Genomic DNA, 18388 nt, shown 5'->3' on the forward strand with positions numbered 1-18388 from the left:
CCATGTTTCCCTATGGAAATACTGTGCTAGAAATTATAGGGCACTGCCCAAGACCCCATAGGAATTTTTAACATAATATATAGTATATATAACTTATTACTCTATAATATTAAAAAAAATGTGAAATATATCTGGTCCTAGGGGTTTTGTATAAGATACTACAAACTTAGCACTCCAATGGAGTATGCCACATCTGTTCATTACAACCACTAGGCTATCACGTAATAAAGAAGTTATACAAATTTGAATATCATAATGATTTATATATTGCTATACTACCCAGTGTTCATAGTTTTGATAAGTAATGTGCCACAGCTGAAGTCTCAAAAAGTAATGGATTTCAAATGTAATCTTCTGATTTCTAAATCTAGAATCTAGTATTAAATCACATTATTTCAATTGGTACTCAGTAAAGCACGTCTACTCTTTAATATATTATAATGCTAGCAGACCAATAAAATATTTCTAGTTGACAAATTTGCTTTTTAGTATTCCAGTCTTATCTAATGTGTACAATCAATTTAATAAATAAAAATATTCATATACTATAATATAAAGGGAAAAATGGAACTGCTTATTCAGGAAGCTAAAAATAAAACTCCACTATAATTCCAATGTTACATTACAGTACTCCAGAGGCACTTAAAAAGCTAACAATTGCCTATCAAATACATGTATATTATCTATACATATAAAAGTTTAAAATGCTAAGTGTCTGACCAGTTGCTATGATGCACACTGACCACCAGGGGGCATATGGTCAATGCAGGAGCTGCTGAGCTGCAATGACTTGGTAGCGGCAGTTCTTGGGTGACGCCCCTGAAACCAGAGAGGAGGGAGTCCAATTCCTTGCAGAGCCGCGCATTTCTACCTTCAGCTGTGGGTTATGTTGTTGTTGGGGCACTGTCAGCACCGAATCTGGTTTACTGCACACTTGCATTTGTGCTCCATACCCTGTATGACAGCAACTTTGCAGAGTGCCCTCTCGCACTCTGGAACCCCTCAGGGGATGTTGGAGAGCCAGTTTTGGCCCGATCCCCACAGGCCAGGCCAAGGGACTCCACCTGCCGGAGGGACCCTATAGATGCCAGGGAAGGACCACGGGAGGTTGGCTCCAGGGTGTGTCCAGCCCGTCTCACCTTGTCCCGCCCCGCCCCGCCCCACTGGCCACCTTCTAATTAATTTCCTTTCAATGTGCAGGAATTTGTGCACCGGGCCACTAGTTTAATGCATAAAAGTAATCAAAACATCACAGGAAATAGTTATTTTTACAAGATTACCGGTAAGGCAGGCTGCATGGAAGCCTGAGACATATGAGACATCATCATTCCAGGCATTACTGAAGACATCATTCCAGGCATCTAGAACAAAAGTAAAAAAAAAAAAAAAAAGGGTTACTGCATAAGACCAAAGCCCTTAATATGACTTGAAGAATCTATGTACAACTTAAGATTAAAATCCAGTGAGCACTATATTATATAGGTAATATGCTTAGTAAGTACTTGTTGAATGAATGAAGTACTTCATCAATGATCTATTTTAATACTTATTTGATAATTACTATGTATAGTCAAAATTATTTTAACAAACTTAAAAGTTTAGGCAATTATGTTATTTGTAATCTAAATTTAAGAATATTAATTTCCTTTCAATTTTAGCTCAACACTCATGCTATTTTCCCTTTTTTGGAGCAAGACAAAAACTTTTTTTCCCCCCGGTATTTCTCACCTTTGAATTTTAGTATCTAAATTAAATAATTTTATAGCAATCTGGTTCTTTTAGATCAAAGGTGTTTAAAATTCAGTGGTTTTTAAAATTACATAAAAATCTAACTTCTCGAATACAAATCATTTATAACCTCACTGGTAAAAAAAAAAAAATTAAGTATATACATAAATATCTGAAGAAAAAAATATTAGTTTGGAAGCTTAATCTAGTATACCAATAACTGCCATCCAAATTTACAAGTTAATCTTTCCTACTAAGCATGAATAAAGATGATGAAGAGTAACAGATTTTCAAAGGATTCCGACCTATGCTCATGTATATTAGTATAATTCCACATTATAATTTTGATTTTACTATGAACAAATCTAAAGAAAACATGGAAGGTGATAAAAATTATATACAATCATAGGTACTTAAATAAATAACCAATTATTCAAAAATTTCAAATTAAATGAACAATTTGAGAAATAAGAACCAAAAGAAATGAACATATTAGTCAATAGGAACATATACATGTAAAGTTACTAAAAATAGACGAGACCACCCACACACTGAATTTTATTACTTGTGAAAGTCAAGTCATCAAGCAAAACCAGGCTAAAGTACAATTAAAATGAAGTAGAATGGTATTTATGGGTTAAAGGGAAAGTTTTTTGCTTCTCAAAACATTAAATAAACTGTTTAAACATCACTGAACAAGGACTTAACAGAAAACATGTGACTAAAACTTGAAATAAACATTCAAATAATTCTTTTAAAAAAAGGTGCAGAATTTGAAAATCGAAATAACAAGCCTCCAGCACCCACACTAACAGAATAACAAAAATAATTTGCACATTAAGAGAAATAATAAAAGAGATCAAATGAGAACTAGGCTTGTTCCCTCTACTCCCCAACCCCTACAGACACACCCTCACATTAATTTTTCATTAGGCTAATAGCAAAGTAGGTTTGAATTCTGTAAGTACTAAGTTACTGATTATGGTGAACCTGCTGTTTAAAATGGTCTGTTTATAAAATCAAAAACTAGTAAAACACCAGTAACTAGAATTCTAAGCTGAATTGAGGAACTGAAGTTTGGAAACTTAACAGAAAAATAAAATCTCTATCATGCAACGATTTGACACACCCTGGAGCCAACCTCCCGTGGTCCTTCCCTGGCATCTATAGGGTCCCTCCGGCAGGTGGAGTCCCTTGGCCTGGCCTGTGGGGATCGGGCCAAAACTGGCTCTCCAACATCCCCTGAGGGGTTCCAGAGTGCGAGAGGGCACTCTGCAAAGTTGCTGTCATACAGGGTAGCACAAATGAATGTAATTTCAAACTGAAATACTCTGACACACAAGTAATCAAATCCCATTTAAAAAACAAAGCACAAAAGTTTAGAGACATGGCCAATGACACAACAGATAGTATATGAGAATCATTAAAGAACAGTTTGCCCTTGGCAAGGTAGTTCAATTGGTTGGAGCATCGTCCTGTACACCAAAGGGTTGCATGGGTTCAATCCTCGGTCAGGGCACAAACCTAGGTTTCGGGTTGGATCCCAGGTCAAGGTGTCTAGGAGAGGCAACCAATAGATGTCTCTCTCTCTCTCTCTCCCTCCCTTCCTCTCTAATTTAAAAAGGTGACAGAATTTTCTCAATTGTTCTTCCCAAACTTCCAATTTTAAAACATCCAAAAATTTACCTTTAAGACTAGAACTCATGATGTTGGTTACAGAATGGGATTTAATTTCACATAAAAAGATAAATTCTCACTCAGTACCTCTGTAAATTCTTAGGAGCAGCAACTAGTTAAGCTTGTTCAGCCCGACATTTGGAAGATTCTTAAATAAACTATTCCAAAATTAAATAGATCATTAATATAATTTTAAACCAAAACCGTGATGCTATTCACATGAAGCCAAAGAACAAAAACATAAATATGCAAAATACGATGTTTCTTATGAAAAGCTATTACAAGAGTTTGACAAAATAACAGCTCTTCCAGAGGCTTGAGTATCACAGACAAGCCTGATTCCCAAAGCCTGAAGAATCCACTTTGTGGAAATGTTATTTGTTTTTCATTAATTCTACAACACACGTAACATGGACATGCATGTCTAACTGAAGTTGAATCTTTCAGAGGATTTGTGCTGACTTGGGCCAATAACTTGGCAGAAACATAAATTTGAGACTATTGATCTTTTTCTAAATTATTTTATTTGTTTTAATACCACACTGATAATGGAAATCTAGGCTTCATTATCAGTGTGGTTCCAATCCCCAAAAGTGATTTTCTTTCCTCTGCCTAAGTTTGAGACAGCTAAGCTACTTTGCTGTCCCCTTTTTGATGATAGGTTTCTTTCTTGTTTCACATGAAGAGAATAGCTCTTTGGTGTCCCAGCTTTATTTGTTGAATATTTTAGACTTCTCACTTTAGGCTTATTTATTCTCTCTCTTAGGGCACCATAATACAATGGAGTGTCTTATGATTGATGGCACTGTAACTTCAATGAAATGGGATATTGGCTCAAAATAGTTAAAGAAAAAATTCTTAACCTAGTTGCCACAATACTACAACAAATTCCATCAGCCAGATCATTCAAGTTACAAAGTCGTAGTTCATGTAAGCTTCGTGTGAAGCACATTATAAAATCACAACCATGTAGCACTTCACAAATTTCCATTTAAGCTACTGAGGCAAATATATTAAGTGCTATAATTAAGAATTGGATCAGAGAGAACCGAAGTGTGAAAGACATGTATTAACTCAAATTTGATTTTTAAAAACCATTCTATAGTTGCAAATTGATTTAAAAAGTTTGATTTTTGCTTTTTTACTTGGTTCCCTTTAAATGTGCCAAATTCAAACTCCACAATATTAGTACACTCTACAGAGGCTATTAAGTGTACTATTTATATATATATTTTTCCTTTTTACTGAAAATACTGGGGTGACATTGATTAAAAATTACACAGGTTTCAGGTGCACAATTCTACAACGCATCATCTGTACACTGTATTATAAGTTCACCACTCTAAGTCAAGTCTCCTTCCATCACCATTTATTCCCCCCTGTACCGTCCTCCATATCCTCTCCCTCATCCTCCCTTCACAATCACCACACTGCTGTCAGTGAAGTTTCTTTTGCTCAATCCCTCCACTGCCCGGCCAGCCCTCCAATCCTGACTCCCCTGACAACTGTCAGCATGTTCCCTATGAGAATGTCTCTACTTTGCTTGTTAGTTCATATTGTTCATCAGATTCCACATATGAATGTAATCATACGGTACTTATCTTTTAGATAAATTCCAAGTAGAAATCGCTGGATCACAATGCAATTACATTTTTAATTTTTTGAGATAACTCCACACTGCTTTCCATAGTGGCTGCACCAATCTACTTTCCAGCCAGCAGTGCATGAGGGTTCCCTTTTCTCCACATCCTCACCAACACTTGCTGTTTATTGATTTATTCATGATAGCCATTCTGACAGTTGAGATGGTATCTCGTGGTTTTAACTTGCATTTCTCTGATGATTAATGACTTTTCATGTCTCTATGTCCTCTTTGGAAAAGTGTCTTTTGCCCATTTTTTAATTGGATTGCTTGGTTTTTGTGTGTTTAAGTGTACTATTTAAAAACAACTTACGTCTATATCACTAACTCACTTTATGAACAAATGTATGAATGAATAAAAAAATAATCTTTGAATAACTGCAAAACTACATTTTGTAATTTAATTAAATAATCATTCAACTGGAAATAAACAAAAATACTCCTAAAGAATATCCCTTTTTCAAGCTGCATCTTTCTTTTTTTAAAATTGATTTGAGAGAAAGAGAAAGAAAGATATCGATTTGTTGTTCTGTTTACTTATGCACTTATTGGTTGATTCTTGTGTGTGCCCTGACCTGGGATCAAACTCGAAACCTTAGCATATCAAGATAACACTCTAACCAACTAAGCTACCTGGGTAGGGCCTGCAGCACATCCTTAACCAAAGTAAGTGGCTGCATTTTGAAACAATCATTTAACCTTACTTCCTTTCCCTTCATCTACAATTATATATAAATTTAAGACACTTGTCGTTTTCTGATATAAGAATCAATGATAAATAAAAGACAAAAAAATATTTGCACAAACTATTACCACATGAAATAGAATTTTACCATTTAATAAGTCAGTTGCCAATATTCAAAATTTAGTTTGCTAGATTTTAACATGGAGAGTTTAGAATTGACTAAGTCCAGCTGACCCTTGAACAGGTGGGTTAGGAATGCCGATTTCCTGGGCAGTTGAATATCCAAGTATAACTTGTGCCTTCCCCCAAAAGTAACTACTAATAACCTACTATTGATCAGAGCCTTAATAACAACATGGTCTACTAATAAATATTATATGTTATATGTATTTTACATGGTATTCTTACAATAAAGTAAGCTAGAGAAAATGTTATTTTAAAAAACCATAAGAAAAACACATTTACAGTATTTGTTGGAAAAAAATCCCCATCTAAGTGGACTTGTGTAGTTCAAATCTGCGTTGCTCAAGGGTCAACTGTATATTCTTTCCTTTCAAATTCCAAAGAGGTTAGTTAGCTTAATGACAATCTCACACCGCTATACAGGGAAGCAGCCTAGTAAGCTATTTTGTCCTTACACTCTGGAGTCAGACTGTCAGTATTCCTATACCAGCTTGGCCACTTACCAACTGTGCAATCTTGGGCTAACTTACTTAACCTAGCTGGGTCTCAATATCCTCACCTGTAACACGGAAAAAAATTACTCATATGATAGTACTGTTGTAGGGCATCAAATGGGAAGATACACTTAGAAGGCACTTAGAACAATGCTCAATAAATGATAGTTTTAACTCAGAATGAAAGTATCCCTTGTGTTGCCTCTTATCAATTCCCTATCTGTCTGATAGGCACTTTGGTTCTTTAAAGACATCTAGTAAAAATTGTTAATCATCATCTTCAGTAGAAATCAACACATGTAATGACAGATAATAAATCAATCTTGTATTAACATCAGTTTACAGCTGGCTCTGAAATGTTACTGTACAATTCACTTAATTCTCTAAGTCTTACCATTACCGTCTAAAAATTGGACATTCATCTAGTAGTCAACCTACTTTTCGGAGTCAGGAGAATCAAATTTAATAGAGTATATGAATCTCTGAAAGTTGTTTACAAACATGGTGATAATTCTCACACAGATTAGGTGCCACAAATCCTATTCCCTGAAACCTTAAAAAAAAAAAAAAAAAAAAAAAAAAAAAGCCCTGGCTGGTAAGTTCAGTTTGACAGAGCATTGTCCCAATACACCAAGATTGTGGGTTCGATCCCACATCAGGGCACATAGAAGGAGCAAACAATGACTGCGTACATAAGTGGAAAAACAAGTCCATGCTTCTCTCTCTGTCTTTCTTTCTCTCACTCTCTCTCTCCCACCCCGCCTTCCCCTCACTTTAAAAGTCAATTAAAAATATTTTTAAAAAGACAAAAATTGTGAAAAAGGGCACAGGGCAAGTAAATAGTTTTAATTATTCAGTACTACTTAGCCCATTCTCTCTATTGAACCTCAAACTAACTTGTTCAATGAGGGTACAGAAAATATAAAGAGCCCTAACTGGTTTTGCTCAGTGGATAGAGCATTGGCCCACAGACTGAAGGGTCCTGGGTTCAATTCCGGTCAAGGGCATATATATATATACCTTGGTTGCCGGCTCAATGCCCTATAGGGGGTGTGCAGGAGGCAGCTCATCGATGTTTCTCTCTCATGGATGTTTCTAACTCTATTCCTCTCCCTTCCTCTCTGTGAAAAAAATCAATAAAGAAATATTTTTTTTAAAAAAGAAAGAAAATATAAAGAGAAAACTACTGGGTAGGAATATGTGACACAAAAACTTAAAACCAGAGCTAAATGAAAATGAATGGCACCATTTTATTTTTTAAAAGCTCTAAACATACTGAAGATACACACACAAATTGTAGTGTCTCAATTAAGTCATATAGAATCAGACTTTAAAACACTCTAAAATGTTGTCTAAGCCTTCTTTTAGACATAGGCCTTCTAGGACACAAGTATGGAGGGACACAAGACTATTATTACTATATTCTCCACCAAGTCCTTTAAACTTGACTCAGTATATCTAGTTAATCGTTATATATTTGTCCACATGGAACTTTATTTTCAATTTCTTCTCAACTGTGGGCACCTTTAGGACAAAGAGCATGTCTCATTTATGTATGGATTACTGGTGCAGAGGACAGTTACACAGACAGGAGAAACTCAAACACTTGTAGTAGATAAACTTATGACCAGTCCTTAATTCTGCATAAGGAAAGAGATAGCTGCACTGGCCAGTATTGCCCAGTGGACAGTGAGTAAGCCTGGGCACTGAGGGTTGAGGGTTCGATTCCCAGTCAAGGGCAAGTACCTGTGTTGCAGGTTGGATTCTCCTGGGGCACATGTGGGAAACAACCAATCAACGTATCTCTCTCACATCAATGTTTCTCTCTCTTTTCATCCTCCCTACCTCCTTTCTATTTTCTCTAAAAAGCAATGGAAAGACTATCCTCCAGTGAGGTTACCAAAATAAGGAAAGAGAAGCTAATTTTCTATTATACGGAACAAATATATGATCATAAATACATAATGACCTTGAAATTACTGAAAAATCTTTTTTCAGAGAAGTAACAACTTTCTTGATACCACATGGACAAAGAAATTATACCAAGCCCAGTTGTTCAAACAGAAACTTAATGCCCATTCATTAATCAAAAAGTAATTTGAAAAGTCTTACCCTAAACAGAACATCAAGACCTAATGAGTAAGATCATATTTGTATTATACTGAGGATTTTATTTTTAAAAAACCCTCAAAACAGTCCTTACTTGCTGATATGTTTAATCCTTTAAAGAGAGAGCATCACTCAGATTTAGAGAAGATTCAGATTTCCACTTTGAGTGCAGTGCACCAAGAAAGAAATAGAAGCAGATTTTCAAGCCCATCACATAAAACACTACATCTTTAGTAACCACTAACTACAATTAACTTGTTTTTTAATAAGTAAGGTAAACATGTGATTACTTGACTAGAGAAAAAGAAAAATATAAAATGATTCATCTACACCAGGGGTCCTCAAACTTTTTAAACAGGGGGCCAGTTCACTGTCCCTCAGACCGTTGGAGGGCCGGACTATAGTTTAAAAAAACAACTATGAACAAATTCCTATGCACACTGCACATATCTTATTTTGAAGTAAAAAAACAAAATGGGAACAAATACAATATTTAAAATGAAGAACAAGTAAAGTTAAATCAACAAACTTACCAGTATTTCAATGGGAACTATGGCCTGCTTTTGGCTAATGAGATGGTCAATGTCCGGTTCCATATTTGTCACTGCTAGTCGTAACAAGTGATGCAAGTGTGCATCAGTTAGTCTAGATCTGGTTGGAGATTTCAGATGTTTCATTCTGGAAAAAGGCTCTCCTAACTTCAAAAAAATAGACCTAACTTCAAAAAAAAACTAAATCCTAACTTGTTCTTACCTCGGTCCTCAAGCAGCAGCAGGCTCTGCACAGGCAAGCTCATGACTCGTCCGATCACACCTGAGACTGAGAGGAGTTGAGAGACAGAGAGAAGGAGGGGAGTCGGAGAGTGCGGAGCACATTCCACAAATGCGCACTGTGGGCCCGGGATGAGTCGGCTGCTAAGCAACAGGCAGCAGCGGCAAAAACACCTGGGGGGCCGGATAAATGTTTTCGGTGGGCCGCATGTGGCCTGCAGGCCATAGTTTGAGGACCCCTGATCTACACTATATATCCAAATGTGTAGAAGTATTGGGACAGCCAAATGACCAGTTAGATGAGAAAACAGTTTAGGCAGGTATCTATCTGAGTAATATAATGCCTGTTAAGTTTCTTGCGTGGACAGTATCTATATTATTCATCTTTACACTAGCACCACACTTAAATATCTATCGACTAAAAGACATATGAAGGTATAAAAAAAAGTAAGAATGGAAGACTAAAAACAACTTCTGAGACAAAAATTTACTCATTCCTACTAACAAACCTTCAAAACTTAGACCTATTATTTCTCAAAAAAAAACCCACAAAAACACAGTACACAGCTATGAGATATACATACATATCAAATCTTTACTATTTACTGATATATTACTTCATGATGACTCTGAAATCATGTCATCAAGATTTCTAAGAAACCCAACTAAAAACCAACAAATTAAAAAAAAAAAAGGTTAACCTACGGACATTTACTTGTTCTCTTTTCTTTTTGATCTCACTACTTACTGAATACCTATTTTGCACTCTATAAGCTGCTTCATTTATGTGTGTGTGCTAATACTAATTTATTTTGATGTTCCCTTTTTCTAATAAAGAGTAGACAAAATGAATAAGTGGCCCTATTTCAGCATTTCTCACAAAAATGCTAATTCCATGCTAGAGAAAGCAAAATAAACAGATAACAGAGGGGTAACAGAGACCAGGGAAGTGAAGGAGAAGATGGTCAAATAAAACTACAAAATACTAAGTGAAAACAGTCTTAAAAGGCTTCTGCAAGACTTTTCAGCATTTTTAGAAAATACTGGGTTTTATGACACTCAAAGAGGGGGAGAGGTATAGTTTATTCTTCTAATAATACATGATCTTAGATCTCTTCAAATACTCCCCATACTTAGAAACACTACTCAAGCTAAAGTCTTTAAATAGATGAGTTCATATTTAAATGAACTGTTATCTAAATATAATGAGAACATATGTATCTCCTAGCATTATTAGTAAAAACTATCACCTAGCTCAGTGGTTCTCAACCTTCCTAATGCCGCGACCCTTTAATACAGTTTCTCATGTTGTGGTGAACCCCAATTTCATTGTTACAAATTCAACATAATTAAAGCATAGTGATTAATCACAAAAACAATATGCAATTATATATGTGTTTTCCGATGGTCTTAGGCGACCCCTGTGAAAGGGTCGTTCGACCACCAAAGGGGTCGCGACCCACAGGTTGAGAACCGCTGACCTAGCTGGTATTACTCAGTGGTTGAGCATCAACCCATGAACCAGGAGGTTACAGTAGTTCAATTCGTCAGGGCACATGCCTAGGTTGTGGGCTCCATCCGCAGTAGAGGGTATGTAAGAGGCAGTGGATAGATGATTCTCTCTCATCACTGATGTTTCTATCTCCCTCCCCCTTCCTCTCTGAAATCAATTAAAACGAATACATAAAATAAAATACATTAAAAAAACAACAACAAACTATCAGAATTAACTATATACACAGCCCAAAAGTTATACAAACGTATTAGGTCCAAGGCAATCTATTTTTTTTTATAAGTACTTGCCTGGGTAATGTAACTGTACAGAGAAAGTTACCTAGATTCAAGAATTATAAGCATATAACCTAAAAAAGTTTGTCAGTGGCTAATATTCAATGTAACGACATGGATTCTGTAAGTAACCAAAAGGGTAATTCCAAAGCAATAGCAACAAATCAATTTATCAAATCAGTCATATAAATCTAAGATACCAATACTTTAAATTTCTCTGGAAGGCCTATATTCCCAATCATTTTCCCCTAGAGTATGGAAAAATCTGTGGTAAAACTTCTTAAAGAGATGATCATCAATGAAGTCATATAGATAAAACAAAGATTTGCCTGTAATTTTAAAAAAGTAGAGATGAGTATTCACTTTACTCACTGAAAATTTTTTATTATTTTCACCTTATTTATCTTTCATTTTTGTCAAATAAAAAAAGCAACAGTAAAAAGGCAGACACCAAAAACAAGAGTAAGCGTAACAACGTAAAGTTACATAGGTAACCACTGAAAACAGTCACATGTAGCATTACTGACTGGCTTATACTGCAGGAGAGTATCTGTGTTTCATTCATTCAACAAGTATTTTACTGAGCACCCATAATGTGCCAACAACTATGCTCAGCATCTATAGAATTCTTTAAAAGTACAAAACATAGGCCCTGCCCTCTAAGAGCTTACAATCTATTACTTGTTGGGAAGACAAAGCAAATAAACCTTAAAACCAAACAAGTCAATAATGAAGTGCCAAAATAAGTGAAACAGTAAGAGTTCTTAGGCTGATTACATAGGATATTATAATAATTTGAAGGGGAGGTGTACACTGGACAAAGATTGCTGAGGACCTCCTGAAGAAGGTAGGACTTGAAGGGCAGAACTTAGGTAAGTAAAGTTCATGGTGGTAATGAGCTGGGGGCAGGAGGGCAAGAAGGTGACAGCATGAGCTCACTCTGAACTAATACAACACTCAAGATACCATGAAAAGACCAGCCTAGGTTCAGATTATGGAATGTGAAGACATGCTGCTCAGAATTGCACTTTGAATTATACTATCCTTGAAAGTTAAATTTAGATATTATGCTACAGGCACAGAAAAGCATTGGGGGTTCTTGGACAAGAAGATAACATTGAAATCTAAGAAAATTTTTTGTGGGGTAGGCTTGAAGTAAGAAAACCAGCTAAAAAGTTACTAAAAGTATCCAACCAAAGACAGGACTGTAACAACTTGGGCTCACATGACAGCAAGAATAGCAATAAGATCTGTAAAGCCTGCCTTAACCCAATAAAAGAAGAAAATAAAACTCCTCGGTAAAAAGTAATTACTTATTTATGTTTATTGAACAAAAGCAAAAAAAAAGTACAAAATAATTAGAATTAAGGCATTACTAAAATAATTTTATTTCCTTATCATACAATCTCTTACATATCAGCTACTCTTATCAAGTAATTTGAATTGAATCAGACTGTTAGAGCTGAAAGGGACCTTAAATCTTTTACTCTACTCTTCTTATTAAAAAAAAAAACAACACAAAAATTAAGTATTAAAAAGAAAAGAAACAAAGCCAGCTAGGACTCCCTCCTTAGGCTTAAGTGAAGGCGAATCATCTGTGATAAAGATGGAAGAACTTGCATGTCCTTTGTATAGAAATAACAAACACTTTAAAGGCAAAACATTACCGACTATAGATACAGAGGAAGAAGAGGGCCTCACACATAATTATGTCTTAATTCAAGTGTCTTCTGAAAATTTGAGTACTGCCATCCAGCAGAAAAATTACTTTATTAATATGGTTTTTAAAACCAGTGAAACCATTACTTAATTCACATACTATTTTAAAGTTTATAACACTTATAAGGTCCCTTCCAACTGTAAAATCCTACAATTCTATGAAAATAGAAGCATAACTTTCCCATATGAAATTAATGTACAGTAAGAAAAGAGGCAAATTTAACCTACAGGACAGAAAAACTTTAAAGAAATTTTGAGCTCCACTGATAATTCAAATATTTGTTACTAAAAGATTCAGGCTGAATTCTAAAAAGGGCATTCCGGATTATCTCTTGAATAAAAAATAAAATAAAATGAACATAATACTTTAATTTAAATTAACTTGCTGCATTTGAAAAATTATGAACTCTGGCTTCTATAGATTGTTATTCTGTCCAGTCTGTATATTAGTTTACAAATAAGGTTTAAAATTTCATGTTATGTTCCATAACATATCACAGACCATAATCATTTAGAAGACTGCCACCAATTTTAGTCTTCAGCTGGTCCCAGAATGAGACCTTAATGTGAACTAGGCAATGTAGATGAAGGTTCCATAACTGTCAGTACCAACGTCTAAAGAATTTGTGAATTCATTTTTTAAAAATTGGATGGGCAGGATACTACCAACATTGTGTCACTGCAGTGAACTTACAAGCAACCCTACTTCTCATTATCTTCTGACCACTTACTACTCATTAATACGTCTGAGAGTGGGTCAACAGAAGAAATGATGCAGAAAATTATCAATTTTTATTTTTAAGGTAGTTTACAGCTCTTTAAGTTAGATTTCCAGATTACTTGAGTATTGAAATTACCCATGCCCTCCCAGTCTATTATCAAAGCTAAAATAAGAATTAGTTTTACCAAGACTTGAACCCAATATTTGTTAGTTAGATATTAAGAGGAAAAAAGAGGAATAATCTTATTTTAAGGAAAAACAATGGGGATTCTCTTGGGACCCTCAGAGCTAGAATCCTAAGACATTAATTATCTTAACAGTAGCCACAGGGAGAGACAGACTTCTAAACATTTAAATAGTCAGGTACACTTAAAGTCACATGGCGTATACTAGTCTGGGGGAAAAAAGTAGAAGAAAACCACAAGGTGAACTTCAGAGTACATGAATGGATGTGTACCAAGTAGCCAGTAACCTTACTAGGAAAATGGTCACTAATGTAACTAAAGAGAAAGGGCCATAGTGCAAATTGTGACCAGCTTATGTCAATGAGATACACAAAAGTACTTAAAAAATAAAATAAAATCTGCAATTTACTAGAAATGACTAGCTGGTATCTTAGTTTTGGTAGTGCAATAGCACCATTACAGCAAGGGTAAGCAGGTCAATCCCTTGCAAAACTTACCTTGATTGGCCCAATGGAAACAGAAGGCCCCAGAAAAGAGAGAAGCATCTGGCAGTAGCAAATTGTTTTATTTTATCTTTCTGTGGAAAGAAACTAATTTTAAATAAGAACCAGAGCATTTAAAGAATAAATATTTTTTAAAGCTCATTATCTAGTTAGAGCAGCTCTACTAAGAAAACAAGAAGAGCTCCTTGCTGCTTAGAGATGGAAAGAAACAGAAGAGGAATCAAAGTTGTTTCTCCATCACCTAGGGAGTTTTAAAACTTGTGATATTCTAGAGCAGAGGTGAGGAATATCCAGCCCTCAGGCATTATAAAGCCCTGGAAATCATTTGGTCTGGCCCTGCCAAGGCATTAGAGGTGAGTTAATTAAATGTTTGATCAAATATAGCAGGGTAATTTTTAAGTTGATAATTTTGTATGGCCTGCAAATGATGTTATAAATATCCAAATGGCCCTTGGCAGAAAAAGGTTCCCCACCCCTGTTCTAGAGTAACAGAATAAATGATTCTTTTATTTAAAGAACTCCTACAGGCAGAATCTTTGGGCCTTGTGCCTTTGAATAAAGATTTTTATACAAAATTAAGGGCAATATTCCACATAAAAAAAGAAAAGCACCTGACATTAAGCCCCTCTACTCTTAAGGTAGAGAGACACAGAGCAAGCTCCTTCTCCACTACAATTTCACCAATAACTTAAAACCATCAAGGCTTAACTGCTTATCAAAGTAAACTATTAATTAGCAGAAAGTTCATACCTAATTGACTGGCTTTCCAAAATATTTCATTATCCTAAAGTTTTGATGATTTATTGAGATACTCAAATGGAAAGAAGCCAGTCACCAAACTAATTTTAAAAATGAAAGCATTGAAATATTTTTTAAAGCTCATTATCTATTTAAGAGCAGCTTTACTAAGAAATATTAGAACCTAACGGGCATAAAATTATTCACAGTAACTAAACCTGTTACTTTTCTTGAATGCTTCTCTAGGAACTCAGTTCTATTGAATTCACTGAGCCAAATCAAAATCTTTTGATCCAAATCACTCCCACAAAATGTCAGCTTTCAATTTATGCTGGAGATGGAAGGGACAGCTCAAAGCAGGAGTGCAGAAGCAATAAGCATTAAAAGAAAACAACAACACAATAGTGTAAGTGGAAAATGAACTACCTATTTGGCACTGTCCTATTAAGAATCAAATTAGAGTAGAACATACCCACCTCCACACCCCCACACACACATACACAATGAGGAAGCTATTTCTGAAATAAAATTCATTTAAACAGCCAAAGACCTAAACAATTGCAATTTTCAGATTCTATGCATTCACATGGTCCCCCGATAGAAATTATGTTGACTTATCAGATATTTATTCTTAGAGCATTAACTTCAATTGACATACTTGTAGGAAAAAGTCATTAAACTAAAAAGCCTACATTTACAGTGTTACTTTTAAATTAATTTTAAAAAACCACACAACCTCTTAGTTTTGTTGCAGTGAAAGTAGTTGTTTTATACAGAAGACTTCATATATTCAAAATGGTTAGCGTCATGATTCAACATTTCACTTGTTTGAAAACATTACTTCGACATAAACTAATCCTTAAAAAACTACAAGTTTTGACCCAGATTTTGAAATCTTGACACAATAATACAACAGGCAAAAATAAAAGCAAAATAAAACAAAAACATTCTTACTTGTCCCATTGGTGGACCTCCCATTGGGGGCATCATTTGTGGCATCATTCCATGTGGCACAGGAGGCATATTCGCTCTCTGACCCATAGGGTGCATTCCCATTGAGGCATAATGAATGCCAGGATGCCCCATCTGAAAAATAAGGACAATTTAAAAACGAACAAGTAACAATAAATACTTTTCAAAAAATCTGATTTCAACAAATCAGTTAAGTGCAGTGATGTAACATTAGGCTAAAGTGTGATTTAATTATTAGGGTTCGTTTATACGTTATCTTAAACAAAATGCACGTCACCAATACTTATAATGAGCTGTAACTAACCAAATCCCAGAACAATAGGTAAAAAAATAATCATTGCTGGACAGTTAGATCTTAGTTTTAAAGCACGCTGATTTAATCACTTGCTAATTGACTTGCTAAGTTCAGAAGTCTAAAAAAGCCATTTAAAAATTGTTATGAAAACAACTTTGTCCTATATCACACAGATATGACAGACAGCTATTGTTTAAAGCCACTTATTCTTAAATTTATTTCTAAACTGATTTTTAAGCTTTAAAACGCTGAAATTACCAAATTAACTCAGATGAGGGCTGGTCTTATAAAACACAAATAGGGGTATCCAGGGACACCTCACTCCTAAAAAAAATACACATACTACTCTCAAATATAATCTTTAGACGGGTAGAAGTACTTCTGCCAAAAAAAAAAAAAATTCTTATTCCAAAACTGAGGTCTGTCATTCACACGACACGCCAACAACTAATTCACCCATTTTAATGCGCTTTTGTAAGACAACTACCGCCTTTACCTGTGTGTCCATTGGTTCCAAGTCTTAAAACCAGCTAATTATCGCCTGCAAATTCTCCCAGCTGTGCACCCTACAGACACCCCCACCCGCGGGAACACGTCTTGGCGGACTCTTAAAGCCTAGAGAACCCCGTGGCCGCCTTCCCCTCCCTCCTACCTTGGGCCTGCCCCTCCGAGACGCTCACCGCGCTCGGGGCCCAGCACCTCCGCCGCGCATCTGTCTACGCCGGGCCCGCTGGAAACTTCCAGGGTCCCGCATCTTTCCCTTTGTGCATCCCCGCCCTCCATTTCTCTCCTTCGGGGCACGTCCCATCTCGAGCTCTTCCTCCGTTCTCTCTCCTCCTTTTGGAGAAAGCTTCCTGTCTCTGTTTTTCATTGTGCCGCTCCGATCCCTTACCGAGGGCCGTCTCCTCAGGAAGCCGTCAGAAGAGACCCAAGAGCTGGAGCAGAGGCTTGAGCCGGACAATCTCCGCTCCCCGTCCCCAGGACCCTGCGCGGGAGGATGGCTCTCCATTTCACTCACCATGAGGCCTCCACGCTCGGCTCCCGTCCCCGGCCTCATCATCGGGCTCTTACTGCTCCGCCGGCGGCCACTGCCGCTGCATATGCCAACAAGAAGCGATCTGAGTGGCTGGCGCCCGCTGGGGCCAAAGGTTAAAGGCTGCCCGGCACTATGGGGCGGGATCAGCGGGGCCAGTAGGCTGACAGGCTTTCCCGCTGTCCAATCAGAGTGCGCTTCCGACACGCAGCTCTGCGGCGATTCGCCCCCTGCCTCAGGCTCACTCGGCGTCGCCTGCATGGAGGGGGGGATAAGGGGACGGAGGAAGTTTCTGCGCCGAGTCCTCTGCCGGAAAAACTCCACCAACTTCCCCCCGGGAAGGGCAGACAACTGTGTCCCAGCTCTCCGAGATTAGCCCGCCTCACCCCGTAGGGGGTGGGGCAGTGGGGACCTGCCACCTTCACCCCCCCGCCCGACTTACGTATGCCCCACAAACCTGAGGCCGCCAGGGGTAGGGTGGGGTAGGTGGGGTGGGGTAAGAGGCTTCTAGCGTTAGCGGTGGCCCGGGACCGACGCGCGCGCGCGCGGTGCTCGAGGCGGGGGGGGGGGGGGGGGGAGGCCCAAGGAGGGGGGCTAAGGAGAGGGCTCGATCTCCGTACGCACCAGCTGGAGAGCGCGCGCCTGGGCGAGGAGTTGGGGGTGGAGGAGGCGTGTCGAGCTGCGTGGAGGGAAGTTGTGGTAGGGGCGGGAGGAACAATGCCAAAGGAAAAGAGGGATGGGAACTTAAGGCGAGGCGAGAGCGCCGACTGGTGAGCTGTCGTTAGTGAGGGACGCCGGGGAAGGGTGCGAGAGTAGAGGGCAGGAAGGGAGAAAGCAGGCAGGTTCGGGAATGTTAATCGAGGTGCACGAGCGGGCGCTAGGACCGGGCATCGGAAAGATGCAGCTTGGGGGCCGACTGTGCCTTCGCTTGCCTGGAGGTGACGCGGCAGAGGCGGAGGTCTCTGGCCGGGACAAAGCGCCGCAGGGAGGGGAGACCCGACTACTCCCTTCGGCCTCGACTCGCCCCTCTCTGCGCGGTCCCGTTCTTCCCTTCCCTCCTCCCGCCTGGGGGTCGTGCTTCGGCCCAGGGGTGTCCAACCTCTCCTCGAGCCCCATGGCACCTGCCCAGCCCCACCTCGCACGCTT

General features: G+C 37.9%; 1 protein-coding gene across 12 annotated transcripts in view; it reads right to left on the bottom strand.

Moving 5' to 3' along the window:
- The window catches only part of PRPF40A (PRP40 pre-mRNA processing factor 40 homolog A), a 55598-nt gene extending 37630 nt beyond the window's left edge, over positions 1-17968 (bottom strand). For 3 of the 12 annotated variants that reach the window (XM_014534055.1, XM_005859312.2, XM_014534053.1), the window contains exons 1-3: positions 17228-17733; positions 15897-16028; positions 1281-1361 (exon numbers count right to left, since the gene is read on the bottom strand). In XM_014534055.1, the coding sequence (XP_014389541.1) occupies positions 1281-1361; positions 15897-16028; positions 17228-17503 (489 nt within the window). In that variant the 5' untranslated portion in view covers positions 17504-17733. Of the gene's footprint in view, positions 1-1280; positions 1362-14198; positions 14279-15896; positions 16029-17101; positions 17737-17866 lie in introns of those variants that run through there. The other 9 variants (XM_014534054.1, XM_014534056.1, XM_014534051.1 and 6 more) reach the window with 6 other exon arrangements.
- Positions 17969-18388: the final 420 nt, after the last annotated feature.

This window comes from Myotis brandtii, unplaced genomic scaffold, assembly GCF_000412655.1.
Source record: "Myotis brandtii unplaced genomic scaffold, ASM41265v1 scaffold125, whole genome shotgun sequence".
Classification (NCBI taxonomy): Eukaryota; Metazoa; Chordata; class Mammalia; order Chiroptera; family Vespertilionidae; genus Myotis; species Myotis brandtii.